Raw genomic sequence first — 17,959 nt, forward strand, 5'->3', positions numbered from 1 at the left:
GAAGAAATAGGCCCATGGCCTGTTGCCGATTCTTGTTCATAGAATATAATAGAAGTGTCGGCACTGAAGAAATAGGCCCATGGCCTGTTGCCGATTCTTGAATTTTTCGTGACTTGATTCACACGGGATCCGGCCTTTGGAACCCGATCTTTCCATAGCTGACGATTGATTGAGATAGCTGCTGGACTTATTGCCTGGTCAGTAATTTGCTGGGCATTTTAAGACTGAACATATGCTCCTGCATAGCTTCGTCTAGTCTGTTTTTGAAGGCGTTCATACTCGGAGCGTCAACGATGCTATCAGGGAGGCTGTTCCACATGTCGGTGACGCGAAGCGAGAAGAAATGTTGTCGCGTGGATGTGCCGCACGGGCGACGGCGACGCGTCGAACTCACGCGCCAGTTCGTACTCACGTACCTGTAACTTTTAGATATTTTACATTAGCTTTACATATGATGTTTTCCAGTCTCTAAGAAGCAAATCATGCATAATATACTAAATAGCCGACTATATACTAAATATACTAAATAGCCGACTAATAAATAGCCGACTATGTAATCGTCTCCAAAATAACAGACTCAAGCACTTGCTCTCGACGCAGAGGTTGAAGTACTCCACGTCAATGAACCAGTCGGGGGAGGGCACCACTCGGGCCACCACCTGCCGCCACATCAGTAAAAAGCAATCGTGAAACATAATACATTGAAAACTCCGAAAAATTCAAATTCCGCAACTATTCAATTCAAATATTATTGTCAATTCTTATCCTAGTCAGAAAAAGCTAACCAAACACCTGCACATGTGAGACAGACAACTATAAACACTCAGAAACGGTGGATGGGCCTGAATCTGAGTGAAACATGTTAGGCTGGAGGAAGCTGATTTAAAAAAAAAAGAATAACTTGAATAAAATTTCAAGCAATTCCTCTATCTCATTTGTGTAATACAAACACGAATCACTCAAATCAAACGTGATAATGATGGGTGATTCGATACTTCTGACATTGTCATGATTTTTATTTTTACTATTAACGCAAATATTATGGAACTCACAAAATCTTAGATAAATAACGATGGCATGAATCAATGATGCTGCTATTCCTAATACTCGCTTGAGTTTGTGCTCGAATGTTTTTTCTGTTAATCAGTTCGTAGAAAACGTGCAAGTGTGATTGGTGACTACAATAAAATGTTCAACAGTTCACAACAACTCAGAGTAATAAGTAACCAATTTTAAAACCCCTAATAAAATTAGACGTGCTCATTGTTTACGTCTGATGAGGTCAAAAACTAACCAATGAATGATTTCCATCGATGAAGAACTCAGCCTCGCCCTGCCCCGTCCCTTCTGTGAAGGGCGGTGCATTAAACTCTTCGAAGACGAGGGCAGGATGGCCCAGTGGTTAAAGTTCAGTTGATGTTTCTGATATATAGAATCAGCGTTTGTTATTCAGTAGCTATGACCAATGACTGTTTGAAAAAATCTAATAAATAATATGTTCCTTGATAAATATTAATTCATAGTAATAGAAAATCAAGTATTTCATTTAAAATATAGTATGGTTGTATAATTGACCATTTGTTATACTTAACCGGTTGTTATAGTTGACCAGTTGCTGTAGTCGACCAGTTGATCTATGTGCAGAGTTCATGGAAATGATGCACAGATTTTACCAGTTACTCTGAGTTTTAGGAGATGACGGGCTTCTAAACGACTCCTATTATGCTTCATCCACAACATCTCATTCCATGCGTATATTTTAAGGAATTTTACACCTTTTATGACTTCTTTAAATAGCTCACCATGAATTTTAACCTTCATTGTTAACGTTTTTTTTATCAAATGTCTTCATGCCGTAGCTCCTGCTTACGTGCCGTCTAGCAAGGGAGCTGAAGATGTTCTGGAGATGGTGTGAAATATTATTTTATAGGCAAAATGTGCCAACTCAATTCCTTATAATTTTTTAGCTTTGTTAACAAATATCGCAAATAAAGAATTCAAAAACAGCTTTATTATTTTGTCCTCTTAAAAATACATTTTCAAGATGAAAAGCACATATAATTTAAAATATTTGACTGTAAAACCCCTCGATTACAAATATCGTGAATTTCTTCCTAACGCTTGCCATTTTTCATCCGGAATACGATTACAGAGTTGACCGTGGCAGACACTGTTTTATAGTCTCCAGCCATAACGGTACAGAGTCGAGGTATGAACAGAAAAACATGATGTTTGGGATAGATGAAATTATACTATATGCCTAGAAGAATTTCTTAAGATTAAATCCTGATATTATTAAGGAGCATTACGCACAGATTCAATTTATAACTTTATTGAAATCGGGAACAAAATGTTTTTCTACTCCCTGCCAATTGTTGCATAATTTTTCGACGTTAAAAATCTGACGCCCGATGAGGCCGAACGAACGTTTTTAACGTTAAGTTTGAATTGTAGGGGAGATTGTCCAAGAATCATTTTGCACACCGCACGTATTTGCATCGATCTCAGAAGCAAATGATTTGAATTCCATACCGGCTGGAGTGGGCTAATATGCTGGTGTGAGTCAGAAGATTTGATTTTTTGATTGGATTTTTAGAAACAAGTTGAAACTTACAGCTATCAGTCCATGTGATAACAGACTTATAAGTCATCAGCGGGACAATCAATTACATATGCTGTACGTCGGTGATGGCCTGAAGTTTTTTATCATGAATCTTCTTCGAAAATTTTATTTATACTTCATTTGAAATTATGAGATATTTATGTAATATTCTGCAAACGTATTATCTAAGCAGATAAGGTGCAGTTTAATAAAACGTCAGAAATTGGCTAGTTTAATGCTTTTATAATCGAAAATAACTGAAAAAACTGAGACTTTGACGGGGATCATACCAGTGTTCACCACTTGTTACATGCGGCTGGGGAAGTCAGGTTCCTTGAGACGTGATGCTAGATTTATGCCAGTGTTCGCCACTTGTTACATGAGGCTGGGGGAGTCAGGTTCCTTGAGACGTTATGCTAGATTTATGCCAGTGTTTGTCACTTGTTACATGAGGCTGGGAGAGTCAGGTTCCTTGAGACGTGATGCTAGATTTATGCCAGTGTTTGTCACTTGTTACATGTGGCTGGGGGAGTCAGGTTCCTTGAGACGTGATGCCAGATTTATGCCCGTGTTTGTCACTAGTTACATGAGGCTGGGGGAGTCAGGCTCCTTGAGACATGATGCTAGATTTATGCCAGTGTTCGTCACTTGTTACATGAGGCTGGGGGAGTCAGGTTCCTTGAGACGTGATGCTAGATTTATGCCAGTGTTCACTACTCATTACATGTGGCTGGATCAGCCGATTTCCTTCAATCAGTTTTTTGTTTTGCCGGCGCCGATGAGATTTACGTTTCATGATCTCCACTACAAAGATGATGATGCTGAGGCCGAGGCCAAAAAGAAGCAAGACGAAGAGGCTCGACACGTCGATGAGGTCCCCAGCGACGATGCTATCATCTTCACAGAACACGTCCACTGACATCCACTTCTTGACGAACTTATGCATCAGGCCGAGCTCACGAAATTTCTGCAAGCTATAACATTTCGTTAGGAAAAGCTCAACGGTCTCTTCGTGCTAATTTATCAATAATGAACATTTATGTATAGTATATGACTGCCATCAATAGTTTTACTTTATTGTTAATTGATTAAGGTGGTATATTTTATTTCAGACATCAGCTCTATTAGAAACGGCATAAATTCAAGAGACAACCATCTGAAGTATAAAATGCACTCAACTATAAACATTCATTAATTTGTAAAAGGTACACGCGTTGTACTTGCGATCGACAAAATTTATCATTGACGGTTCATAGTGTATGGAGGACTGAACCTCCAATGATACTGGAAAACGTTTAAAGCATTTTGAATATCTATATTATTTTCCGTAATACGTATGGAAACGTTCAAATTATGTAATTAGAGGAATATTGTACCGAGAGTTTGAAGGAATAAATTAAAATGAATACCATCATACCACACCTGTCCCACTACGTCATACGAGAAGACTAGCTGATAATTATGCTTATATACATTATGCTTAATTATACATGTAGCCGCCATTTTCCCTTTTTCTGAAACTTGTATAGCAATAGAATTAGCCTACTCGACGCAGTTGATTTCACTAGCGTCATTAGCATTCATTGTTAGCCCTTGATATACGGATGCCAGCACTACCAGGGGAACCAAGCTATTAGGTTCGTTCGATTTATCGTTTGTTTTCGTGAATTATTGATTATCCTGTTAAATTATTGCTTTATCTTGGTTCATATATTTCATGTAATTAGCCTATATTTGCCATTTCCTTTCTAGAAACCGTACATCATGGAATACTCGTTTTTTATCCTGCTATGATGGCGCGTCTTTGGATAGTTCAGTTAACGTTCCCAAAGAACTAGCCAACAAGAAAGTCCTTTACAATACATTAAACCCTTAACTTGACTATTGCGGCACCTCAGGTCAAAGGAGGGCTGGAAGGGCGAGTCGTATTGCAGCCCAATGGCGATGCCGCCTTGGATGTACATGCCGGATAGCTCCTTGATCTTGCAGGCCTGGTACGCTGGCAGCTGCCGCATGTAGTACTGCGTGGTCACCCCCACACCGATGAACACGTACTGACCTGAGAGACAAGTGATGATAGTCCATTTATACATAACAGAAGAAAAATCAATCATATTTGAGCAAGAAACTTCACGAAACGACTTCATATCACGAAAAACACTTTACGATCAATACAACATGCCCACTATAAACACAGTCATTTTAAAGCCAAACCCATGGTTTGAAAAACAGAATAAGAGTTTTTCGGTATGTTAAAGCCAAACCAATGGTTTGAAAACCATAGAATATGACGCATGACGCAAGTAGGAGATTTTTGCCCCTTCAAGTGACCCGAAGTAAATAAAGAATTTCAGTTCATCAGATAATATTTATTCTATTGAACTCCAGGTGCAAGTTCGCGCTTGAGGTTTGATGCGTCAGTTAGGGAATTCCTTCTCCCAGTGCAAGAGCCACGTTTTAACGTAGTTTTCAGATTCGGCCGTAGTCACCGAGGAAGGTAAGGGGTGCGTAACAATTTAGTATTACTCTCTCCTTTCGTTCGGCGAAACAGGACGAAACACAAATTAAGCAGCTAATTTAAGTGCTAAGCAAGCTATAACGGCGGTCATGTACCAGAAGCTGATAGGCGCGTACATTGTTACAAAGAATTTGTTTACATGTCGGTACTGGAAACTTTTCTCACGGTAGGTTTTTTGTGCTATTTTAGGGCCCTGACAGAAAGGCAGAAACTAGTTCGTGGGAGAAAATGGAGTAGGTTTGTCATGAATTTTGAAACACTTTATGCGCAGTAATTTCTCTATAGAAATAATGTAAAAATGTTAAACTAACCATCGCCTTACGATGAGAATGATTCCAGAATGGTATAAATTCTTTCTCTTCCTGAGACCTTCAACTAGTTTCTTGATAAGCTTAATTGAAGACACGACCACATTTTCCTCCTTCACGAATAAATGTCCCAACATTGTAAGAGGGCCTGATCAACATATAGGAATCCCCACCTTCGATTGCTTTGAGTAGTCCTTCTGTGTAGGTCGCCACGAGGTTACTCGATTCTTTCATCACATTTTTATTCCAAACATCATACAAAGTTTGGCATTCGTCGCTGCGCGGCTCTGCAGCGCAGGTTTTCTGTTTAGAAAAAGAGTCACAGTATAGCGAGGCCCGTTTTTAAAACGGATGTAAATTTTGGTTTATTTTATTTGAAAATGTATATGGAGAGCTGTAATGTAATTGGCTGTTGAATGTGTAATGAGCTTCACGCTTCTCTTCAGCAACATCACAGTGACCTAATGTTTGCATCATCGGCCTCAGAAGTAAGTGCGTGTCACCAGCGACTTATTATTTTTCAAACCTCTGTTTCTAACATTTTATTGAATATTTAACTGCCCTATAACTATGTATATGCATGCATCTTCGCTCCATTCTCTCTCTATCCCTATGCCTCCTTCATGCACCGAACCCTAGGGTCCTGTCTCAGAGGGTCAGGGGCACGAACCCATCTTTGCAATCTCTTCTAACTTCATCCTCATCAAATCATCTCCATTCATCATTAACCCTCGAACCACCTCAACAAAGTCAACTTGACTGCCTGCAGCTTACAGAATTCAACTAAAGAAAATCAACCCAAGAATTCCTAATGACCGACCAGCAATATTTCAGACGACTTTCCATGACCTCAACGCTCCACTTATCGGACTTATCGAAACCGCAACTGAATATCAAAAGGAAGAGCCATAAAGAAATTCAAAATCATCCACATCAGTAGACAAAACGCGTCGAAAATGTGGATGAGTCGACAAAGCTCGGCAAAGCTCGCAAAACAATTGCCTTACGAATTTATACAAAATTTTAAAATTTTTAACACCTCCTTCCCAATATTAAATGCCACCTGTACCTTACTTTTGCTAGATCATCTTTCATACACCCCATTACCACTACACCTCCTGTCAAAACCCCGTATCCAAACTATAAATTGCGCAAAATATTTCATAAAAACATTTTATAAAAGCACACTAGAACGACTTCATATCTTGAAAAACACTTTACGATCAATACAACATGCCCGCTATAAACACAGTCATTCGGCAACAAGCTTGCAAAACTTAGTTTGCCATCAAAACATACGACTCGCATGTATTCAATCAATTATCTCTCCTTCCAGACGCCACAGCAAGGCCACACCAGTTTTTAAAAGTTCCAAAGTAGTCGCTCTAGGTCACCACCTCCACCCCATTACAGCTGACAACTAACCTCACACACCCTAACCTTATAATAGGCGTAACGGGCAATCAGTACTCATCCAAACCCCATTCAAGGGACATGGGGGACAACCCCACATCCTCAATAAACAAATAAACAATCCCATTCAAACCCCACACATCTAAATTCAACCTAGTTCAACCCTTTTCCATCTCCTGTGGTCTTATCCACTTCTATTTTTCCCTTTCTATGAACTCAGTTCCTCCTGTTCTTTTCTACATTTCCCTAGTAGCACCATAATAAAAAAATGTATCATCAATGGATATGGATGGTCCTAAAATGGATGATGATGGGGGTTAGAGCTTGCGAGGTGGACTTAACCGTGTTACTCCACGACTATAAAATGCAATCTCTGGATATATGTAAGAAACAATGATAAGTTAACTATGATCTTTCTAAGCATATCTCACTGAAGCTGTGACTTGGAATAGGTCATCCTTAACGCAACCAGCGCCCCACTCGGAGTGCTTGGAGAGTTCGAAGAGGTTGCTGAAAGGAAGCGTGGCAGGGAACACCACCGCCAGATAGCTTGTCAGAGTCGCGGTGTAGGCCGTGAACACAAGCATGTTCTGCAGCTCCCCCACCATGCCGTCCCAGTTGTTGGCGCCGTCGATGGGCTTGCCGTATGAGTACCCCTTCAGGATGCTCAGCGACAAACTTGACGTTATAAAATTAATTAGTAATTTTATTAGCATTCTGTGCTGGTACAAATTTATGTTTGCTGTTCAAATTTGCACGATAACTGAGAACTGAGGCGTTTTTAAGCCGATCTTTTTTTAGCGCATTTTCTCATCTATGGAAAAAATGCACTATTGTGCTCGCCATGTCCGTCTGTCTGTCTGTCTGTCTGTCCATCTGTCTGTCCGTCCGTCCGTGACCTCAAATTTTCATCGACGAGAAAATGCGCTCTCTATCACTCACTGCAGTGAGTACTGAGTTATATTTTTTTTAATAGTATACACTATGCAGCAATACAAAATTATAAAATCTTGAACACCAGAAGGAGAGCAAAAAGTCTTGAAATTGCCTCAAATGCAGGCACCCCACAGGTCGTACGAAACTCATCGAGATACTCTAAACAGGAGGTCTGTTCGTTGGTATCGTAATCGAAATGATGGCGTCACTTGGACACGCTGTTATCTAAACAAGAGGTCTATTCGCTGTTATATCAATCGAGGTGATGTCATTGCTTGTATACACTTTTATTTAAACAGGAGGTCTGTTTGTCGGTATCGCAATCGAAATGATGGCGTGACTTGGACACGCTGTTATCTAAACAGGAGGTCTTTTCACTGTTATATCAATCGAGGTGATGTCATTGCTTGTATACACTTTTATTTAAGCAGGAGGTCTGTTTAATGGTGTTTTGATCTTGGTGACGGCATTGCGAGGATTCATTTCATTTTTATCTAGAAAGGCGCTTTGTACATTGCAAGATATTGCAAGATATTGCAAGATATTGCAAGATATTGCAAGATATTGCTAAATCTTGCAAGATATTGCAATATAGTGAATGGTATTGTAGTTGAGGTGCCGCCGTATAACACCAAGACTCCTGCTTTGAGACCAGTTTTTCGTAGCGAGAATTTACGCTTCTAAGACCGTCCTAAATGCGGTATTCCATATCGTTGATTCAAAGAGAGCCGAACACCAAGAACCGACGGAGAGAATAGAACTTCCATCAAATAGACAAAGACATACTGATACAGATGCATCAGTCGAACCTTATATTTTTTCCGAAGTACTGAAAATTAAATAGCTCCTCCATTTGGTAGTTTCAGACAAAAATTTCATAAGACTAATATTGCGCAATTAGTTAAAATTATTTTCATTACATGAACATTCAAGAAACTCTAGGATGAAAAATTTTGACCATCATTACATTAAAACAGCGTAAAAAATATGCTGTAAAACCTCCGAAATAAAATGAACATATTGAAACAGTCCTAAGAACTTTCTGTTAAGTGTTGTGGCCAAGAGCAGCACAGGCTTTTGTAGTATACTCAAGCAATACTACAGACATATGGAGTAATTCAGATAAACGATTCTTTCGTAACAGTTTCTGGCACAACAGCAATCCATCTTTCCAGAATCTTCTTCAACAGTAATCCATCTGCCCAGATACCCCACAATATCAATCCATCTGTTTAGATAGCGGCACAAAATCAATCCATCGGCCACAAAGAATCCTCAGCAACACAAATCAATCGCTTGCAGTGGATATCATTAAAGGATCGTGAAGGTCGATTTTCGTAGAATATTTCATTTTACGGCTTAATTGAGCCCAGACAAACATGTCCTCGAGGCGCAGCTACAGTGCGTGGCGTGGAAATAGGAAATGCCCTGGCTGACCTAGTCCTCAGTGTAAACATGAATTAAAGGATGAATGGATAGAAAAAGTCAGCACACTTGGTTTAAACGCCATTGAAAATCTCCATTCTGTGAATAAGTTTATGGTGTTAACATTTAATGAAAAATGGCACTCAGAACGATGGATTTTGTGGCGTGAGTCTGACGGAACGGTGAATTTGTTTAGTCTTTCAGAGCAGGGGATTTTGTGGTGAGAGTCTGGCAGAGCGGTGGATTTTGTGATGAGAGTTTGGCACAGCGATGTATTTTGCTTAGTCTGGCAGAGCGATGGATTTTATTTAGTCTGGCAGAGCGGTGGATTTTGTGATTGGGCCGAGAGGTCAATTTTGTATTACAGTAGAATATGACAGAGCTTGTATATTAGCCAATTAGCCAATAATGGCTTGCCTGAATTCTAGCAGCGCAACAAATTCCCTATCTCAAGTCGGACAGCGTAACTATTGTAGATGCAATAATTTATTTATTTAGAATTATTGCCATTTTGTATTTCAGAATAAGAGAGTCTATTGAATATGAAGCGGTCTTCTCTGCACTGCTTGGCTCGCAGATTTGTTCACAATGACTTTGAGAAAGTTTTGAAATTACCGTAGCAGGGCCTATACTTTCCAAAAAAAAAGTTATGAGATCGTAAGTTCATTAGACAATCATTGACGGTCTTTAAAGCGAAATCCACCGATCAGAGACAAGAAAATAGAGCGTAACTACTTACGTTTACTTAGCGAGTTTTTTTTATTAACAAATTTATTTTCTTCGAATCAACATTATTTTCTTTGCATTTTATGGCCACCGAGAGTATTTTCTATCAGAAGTCGTTCCACAATTTCTAACGCTCATTACTAAGCTATGCTCTGCCTTTTTCAATAATTTTCACGTATTACTAAATAATTCCATGCATTTCTAAACTTTGTTCCCGTATTTCTAAGCTATGCCCAGCATTTCTCTATTCTGCCCACGTATTACTAAGCTATGATCTGCATTTCACTATTTTGCTCCCGTTTGCCTGAGAAAATCCCTTGAATTCACCAATTCTACTCCAGTATTCCTAAGCTAATCCCATGCTTGAATTAATTATTTGCATTCCCAAATTCTACTCCCGCATTCTTGAGTTAATCCCTTATATTATCAATATTAATAAAAGTTTCCTTCGCATTCTACATGCAGATAAAACCAAATTTTGACACGCAATAAATACCACAATCTTCACTAAAACTTCGATTTATTCCCCCAATTCTGGTCGCACTCACGAGAAGTTGTGGGTGTTCTTCAGCGTGGTAACGATGTCACCCACGAACCCCGACACTCCCCCGTCAGGTAAATAAGTCGTGAAGAAATCAAAAACCTGAAGCGGGAAATGTGCTTTGTTTTGAGCTGCATTTTTTCGGCGATCGCTTGTTAAAAATGATGCCAAGAATTAAGTACCAGTAATTAAGAGATCATTAATTTAATACATTATCGGCAATCGCTTGTCAAAATTGATGCCAAGAATTAAGTATCAGTAGTTCGACATCATTTTAATACATCACACAGATTAAGCCAGACTTATGAAATAGATTTATTTGAAAAATTCAAATGCAGTGAGAACGATTGGAAAAGATTGAGTAACTTCAAATGTAATTCAGTTATAAACCTCAATTACTCACCCTAACTCCGACACCAATTATTGGATATCCCTTGAAATCTTGCCGCCGTTCAATTTTATCTTCAATGAATTTATATTTCATGAACCCTTCTCCGGCGGTCCACGTTCCTCCTTCCTCAACCTGGACCTCGGACACCCGAGGCCCGATCCTGTAGGCGCTCAGCACCTGAAGGGCGAGCGGGGGAGGCTTACCAGGCAGGCCAAGTTAAGCAACGGTTACAACAGCACCTGGGGCCATACTTTCAAAACTCGCTAAGAGAACGTAAGTACTTACGCTCTATTTTCTTGAAAATGATTAAGTGAACGTAAGTACTTACGCTCTATTTTCTTGTCTGTGATTGGTGGATTTTGCTTGAAAGGACGTCAATGATTGGTTGATGAACTTACGATCTCGTAACTTTCTTGAAACTATGGCCCCTGAAGAGCAAGTCGAAGAGACTTACAAGTTCACAAAACTAAGCAACTGTTACAAGTTTGTTCGTAATACCGCTGATGCATAATTTTTACACGTGTTTTGCCGGGCGTTCAATGCGCGTTTTTAGTTTGGCGAATGCGTTGCACGCGTTTTTGTAGGGCGTTCCATGCTTTTCGCTACAAGCGCGAATAATATTCATTCTGAATTAGAGTTATCACATGTGCGCACATTTTTTTTATATACATCAACTAGCGTATACGCTCAGCCTTAATTGTCCATAGCACCTCCACTCAATTTTTGAATCCGTTAATTCAAATAAAATAATTTATAATTTCAAAGAAGAAGGTTGTTACTGTACATGGACTCGACAACTTTTTTTATGGGAAAATATGGGAAAACTAAGCAAGTCAGCTTACATATTCATTGACTTACATATTCATTGTTATGTTATAACATCAGGTTATTTTTCTCACATGCACGGAGCAGTGATTGTAGCCCAGTAAGTAAATCTCGGAGGGGATGTAGGCCTCCAGCCCCCCAGCAAACTGGGCCAAGTCCAGCACTGAGCTGGGCTCTGCAATCACAGCCCAGGAGGTGTAGCTCAGAGCGTTCTGGGCGCTGGCCTGATCCAGAGATGAGACGGAAAAATGAATTCATATTTTAACTTTTAATTACCGTCAATTTTCAAGCTTTGGATAACATCAAATACCGCAGGCTGAGCACAGAAAAGGACCAATGAAAATTTAAATTTTATCACATTTTAAATAAAAATTCCTGCGATATTTGACAATTATCAGGCATCATTAATAACAAATTGAAAGAAGGAAAATATTTCGTTTGCTGTTTAATGCCCGAAACAAATGATCGCTTCAAAACCTTGCACGCATCAAACAGTAGCCAAAGAGGACCTCCTGCATGAGGTGTCGGGAGGCGTTGGTGTCAGCGAGCAGAAAGTTGCGGCGGCCGCTGACGTCAGGCGGGTAGAGCTGCGTCAGCACCCGGTCGCTGCTCACCAGGGTTGCCCGCCACCCGCGCCCCCACAGCAGCCGCAACAGCCCGCCGCGGGGGCCTCGCAGACAGTCGGGGCTCAGGACGCCTTCTGGTGGGGGAAGTGACGGACTTTTGACGTTAAAATGTGGGAAATTAAACCCAATTTACTTACGGATTTTAATTTTTAAATTAAAATTTGAATTAAAAAATTAAAAATACAAATTTTTCAATTTTACAAATTGAAGTGGTTACCTGGCAATTTTCATTCTAAATATTGTTGTTGAAAATACAGGAAACAGACATATATTTGCTGCCAGGTTTGAAATGAGGAAATGGCGATGAAGGAAACTTCAAAAGGTTGCCTCAGAAAGCCATTGCTAATATTCGTAAAAATATGAAAGTTTGAATTAATTTTAACAGATTAACTTATATCAATGTATAAAACTAAACAACGTGCACAAGTTTTTAGAGATTTCCAGATTTAATTAAAAAAATTTACTTGGAGTAAAGAATTGCCCAATTATATAAGGAAATTTTTTGAATCAAAAAATGTGTCGAGGAACAGCGAAGTCTCTGGAAAGTTGAGCACTACAAAGAGAGTAAATAAAGTTCAGGATTTCGCTTGGTGAAGTGTTTAGAAAATTGTTACTACAGTTATATAACATTACTAAATACTGCATGAAGTTTGAAGGCGATTGCGATTAAAGAAACATTCAGCAATTTCTAAATATTTGCATCGCTGAGGTGACATCGAAATGAAGACAAAAATCTCAACATCAATGAACTCCGTGACCAAATAGTGGTTCTCGACGATAAGAAACCGAATTTCTTCAAAATTCTGTGTTTGCATTCAATAGGCCGAAAAAATTTTAATAAGAATTTAAAATATCAGGGATAAACTACGAAAACATTCAAATCCTTTAGAATCGCTCGATGTAATTTGCCTGGAAACCATTAAAATTTCACTATTTCCACCACTTAATAGGAATTTTTAACGGTTTTCCTCATTTCTCAGATATTATAGTGCTTATGTCGTGTCTGTATAGCAACAAATTACGGACCAGGCAATAAGTCCAGCAGCTATCTCAATCAATCGTCAGTTATGGAAAGATCGGGTTCCAAAGGCCGGATCCCTTGCGTGAATCAAGTCACGAAAAGTTCAAGAATCGGCAACAGGCCATGGGCCAATTTCTTCAACGCCGACACTTCTATTCTATTCTATTCTAATAGCGCGAGGCGTTCCCAACAAAGGACGAGAATAATGTAATCGAGCCGTGACCAAAATAGAACAAAGAGTCAGTTGCAGCGAGATGATGGTAACATATTAAATTTCATGGGGACCCAAGCGCATATCATCAGGGCATAAAAATTACTAGCACAGAAAAGGGTTATCTAAATAAATTTTATGTTGTACATTTTCTCATTACCTCACTCAAACTTCATGCTTTGGTATGAAAACGCGGATCCGTTGCATGATCCCGTAATTACGGTGGCCGTATACGTGCCACAATCGTATTGATTACCAACGCCATGAGAAGTATTGGACGTGTTCCCCGATCTTATGGTCCTCTCTGTTTAATTAGGATTTCTGTCACGCCACTTCGTAATATAACTAACGGCCAGCGTTGCCGTAGAGTTAATCATGAATGTGCGTTGTGAACTTTTACGATGTTACTCCCGACTCGGTGCCGGATTGCTGCTTCTATTGGCCGTGACCGTCCTCCCGAAAATAATTATTACGCCACACTTGTTAACTGAGCGATGTCGCATTTACGAATACTGCAAACATAGCAGCATCTTGTGTTATCTCACGTCACTGTCGGTGCCGCCATAGTTTTAATGTTGGCCCTAATTAGCTGAGCTGTGACGGTGTGACCGAGGTTTTCGTCTCTTTGAAGCTCTTATACAGGATATAGTTAAGGATGTATAGGATATGTAGTTAAGGTTGTCTCAGGTACCCAAAAGTTCTCACTGTCTTCACTGTTCTGACGTCTGCAGAGCTGCTGACCGTGAATACGACACGGGTTCCTACTGTATAACCTTTTTAGCGGGAACATTGCTTATACACCCAGGAGTCCTGCACACTTATGCCTATTTAGGAGACACCGTGCACATATGTGGCAACAGCTTGAAATGTCCCTCATTTTACCCTCGGCTAATATATACAAACTCGCCCTCACGCGATGCCTTCATTTTGCACAACGCCATTTTTAGTATTATAACATTAAGTAGAGCACACTATTACCTGCACATTATTCAGCATTTTCAACAGAGGACGTGCAGAACGTGTTATGCTCTACGAACGCTTCCTAAATAAAAGATGATTACTGAAAAATAATAAATATAAGATTTTTGTTTTGCTATCCAGCTCAGCAATAATTTTGCCTGAAAGCGAAGCACACGTGTTATATATACGTACGCCATGTTTGAGGGTGGGACTTACGTTCTAGCTCATGCGTCACGATGACGATGGAGTCCCATTCATGCGCTGTCATGAAGTCCACCACGAACCTTGCGACACACTCACAGTCGGAGAGACGGTCTTCAACTACCGGTCGATCTTGCGTTAAATAAGCAGTTCTTAACCTGCTGCTCAAACTACAGCGACCGTTGATTTCTTTGCGTCTCAGCGCTGAAAAATCGTCCAAGTTGTCAATAAAAGGTAAAGGAAAATTTGAAGCGCTGCCGATTTCTTCAAGGTCATGCGACATTATTAGGTTTTCTGAACTTTTTTCTTTAATAGCTGCAGTTTTATCGACATGATTTCTTAGACCAGACTGTAGGTTTGCTGGATCAGTGACGGTCTCATTGCCGCCATTTGATGTGAAGTGCGTAACTGAGGCGATTTCGTCACAAGTATTGAATTTGAAATCAATCACGTCCACAATTTCAAACTTTTCACTTGCATTTTGATACTGATTCTTTGATATTTCATTGGCTGTCTCTAAAGAATTTGCATCGTAGGTTGCTTTTATTTCATCGTCACGTGATGAGTTGACCGCTGACTTTACAGGTTCAAGAGACGATTTGGCAGTTGACTTTACAGGTTCAAGAGACAATTTGGACGCTGACTTTATAGGTTCAAGAGACGAGTTGGCCGCTGACTTTACAGGTTCAAGAGACGAGTTGGCTGCTGACATTAGAGGTTCAGGAGACGAGTTGGCTGCTGACATTAGAGGTTCAAGAGACGAGTTGGCTGCTGACTTTAGAAGTTCAAGAGACAAGTTGGCTGCTGACTTTAGAGGTTCAAGAGACGAGTTGGCCGCTGATTTTAGAGGTTCAATGAGTTCGTTTGCCTCTCCGTTTTGGGTTACGATCATTATGAAAATAATAGTTGTTTGGAACTGGACTGGCTTCTTCATTCTGCTTACGCTGAGTTAATTGAATATCATGTCTCTTGTGGGGCCTGATATCCTGCACACAGCATGGTGAGCAACACAGCATGGTAAGCTATACAGCATGGTGAGCAGCACAGCATGGTGAGAAACACAGCATGGTGAGCAACACAGCAAGGTGAGCAACACAGCAGTATATTACAGAGGGAGCTCTAGCATATTACAGAGGGAGCTCTAGCATATTACAGAGGGAGCTCTAGCATATTACAGAGGGAGCTCTAGCATATTACAGAGGGAGCTATATCATATTACAGAGGGAGCTCTAGCATATTACAGAGGGAGCTATATCATATTACAGAGGGAGCTATAGAGTGAACCTTTAACGGGTGTTTCTTTTGATGCATTCCATGGTACGCTAGAAGGTGCTAACAACCTGAATGATCAATACGATAGAAAATAATTGAATGAAGATAAGTTATTGATAAGAAGTTAATAAGATATCAAATAATATTGGATGGTTGGAAGATGTCTTCACTCATGACCCTTATTCTTCAATTATCCCTTACTGAAAAAGATTTAGTAAAAGTCTACGGATTTTAGTTCAAGTATTTAAATGGCAATGCAAAAGTTTACGGTTTTAATGTATATTTCCTTGTTTGCACATCTCTAAAGATAATGGCAACCGAGATGATGAATGATAACTAACCAAATGCATTACATTAGCAGCACTTTTCCAACATTCACCGCAGCCACATGATTATCTACACTCAAAAATACCAGCACTTCAAATCGTCAACAGCGGCGCTGAATGCCGCCTCTGCGTACGCTCGCCGACCAGCTCCATGGCACTGCATTTATACTGGCACTCACGGCACTCTTATTGGTCCCGGCCTTATCTTCTAATTGGCATTCAGAGAACACTCAGCCTTTCTGGCTCTGGGTTTAGAGGTTAATTATTCAGCAGGATTTTGAATGGAGACCCGTGAATTTTACACGAAGCACTCGTTGAGTGGCTTTAGAAACTGCGTTAGAGCTGTCGAGTACAGCGTGGAAGTGCATGCTTGAAATATTCATCTTGACGGGCGTTAATTCTTTGCAAGGAATTCGTGAAATTAGAAACTGAATTCACGAACTGTTTTCTGTTAGAATTAAATTACGGACTGTAATCACAAATGAAAATTAAAAATACCCATCAAGTGTACGGATAATTATTACCCAAGAAAATTAAGATCATAAGAGATATTTTATAAAGACATGTGAGTGTAATTAAGAAAACCTCAAGTTTTCTCTTTTAAATTTAAATTTCCCTAAAACTTCGGAACTGAGCTTGAACTAAAATTTTTTTGCATCTACCACTTTTTATAACGTCAAGCACTTGGTAAAACAGCATGGTTCCCAAGTATTTTTAGATTTATTTTTTCGCTTATAAGACACATATTTTCCTTTAGACATATATTTTCTTTACATTGGTTCACAAATCATCAAACCATGTCGATTGCAATACAACAAAATTTTCGATAGATAATTGCACCAACAATTGGAAATGCCTATTTTAAATAGATTTATCGTAGTTTTCAGGTGTTGTCTATTGTAATAAAACAAAATGGAAATGTTATTTTTAAATAAATTTATTGTAGTTTTCAGGTGTTGTTCACTCGGGCATTGTTAACGGTATGGCGAGCGGACACTCCTGACAGTGCAGACATCGGCACCACATTTCCCGAGGACAAAGAAACCTGGAGCGCCTGAGTTATTCGTGTCGCGTGAGTGCTTCATCGGGTGACATGGCAGCCGACCTGTGCTTTGCCTCTACTTTCAAGAGTCAATTTCATGAATTAATTAAGAGATCTCACTTATAGCTTCAAGGCATTGACACGGCAGAGTGCTTTGCCTCTACTTTCAAGAGTCAATTTCGTGAATTAATTAAGAGATTTCACTTATAGCTTCAAGGCATTGACACGGCAGCCGACCTGTGCTATGCCTCTACTTTCAAGAGTCAATTTCATGAATTAATTAAGAGATCTCACTTATAGCTTCAAGGCATACATTATTTGTAGTGCAAAGTACTGGCTTGTGAGCCTCGTTGTAATTTGCTAGGCTCCCGGGCATCGGATGTCCATTAATATTGCTGAGTAATTGCCATTCATTTAGTGAGAATGTAAAGTAGGTCGTATATTGTCTCTTAACTGCCACACTTCACTACGCATCGTTCATTTTCATGTCATGTCGTACTTTTAATAATGCATTACACGAGTGCGCAATTTAATGTTAAATTGCTCAGCTATGTCAGGATTTGAACTGACACATATCATTTGTGGTCGAAAATGTGTGTCATATGCTAAATCATT

At 39.6% G+C, this 17,959-nt stretch overlaps 1 protein-coding gene across 1 annotated transcript; it reads right to left on the bottom strand.

Annotated features, from left to right (window-relative positions):
* Positions 1–2,902: 2,902 nt before the first annotated feature.
* LOC125178404 lies at positions 2,903–15,596 on the bottom strand. The gene is made up of 9 exons (XM_047882064.1): positions 14,720–15,596; positions 12,195–12,385; positions 11,760–11,909; positions 10,873–11,037; positions 10,477–10,571; positions 7,273–7,519; positions 5,602–5,731; positions 4,496–4,661; positions 2,903–3,576 (listed from the first exon to the last, which is right to left on the bottom strand). Exons 1-9 carry the CDS (start codon positions 15,594–15,596, stop codon positions 3,273–3,275), a joined length of 2,325 nt encoding a protein of 774 aa, XP_047738020.1. The 3' UTR covers positions 2,903–3,272.
* Between the last annotated feature and the right edge of the window lie 2,363 nt (positions 15,597–17,959).

Source organism: Hyalella azteca, unplaced genomic scaffold (genome assembly GCF_000764305.2).
Source record: "Hyalella azteca isolate HAZT.00-mixed unplaced genomic scaffold, Hazt_2.0.2 contig9563, whole genome shotgun sequence".
Classification (NCBI taxonomy): Eukaryota; Metazoa; Arthropoda; class Malacostraca; order Amphipoda; family Hyalellidae; genus Hyalella; species Hyalella azteca.

Coding starts and splice junctions, on each gene's coding strand:
- LOC125178404 (XM_047882064.1), bottom strand. CDS start 15,596: ATGATCGTAACCCAAAACGGAGAGGCAAACGAACTCATTGAACCTCTA. Junction 11,910..12,194: donor CCCGACACCTCATGCAGGAG/GTCCTCTTTGGC, acceptor TCTCTGGATCAG/GCCAGCGCCCAGAACGCTCT. Junction 11,038..11,759: donor ACAATCACTGCTCCGTGCAT/GTGAGAAAAATA, acceptor CTCGCCCTTCAG/GTGCTGAGCGCCTACAGGAT.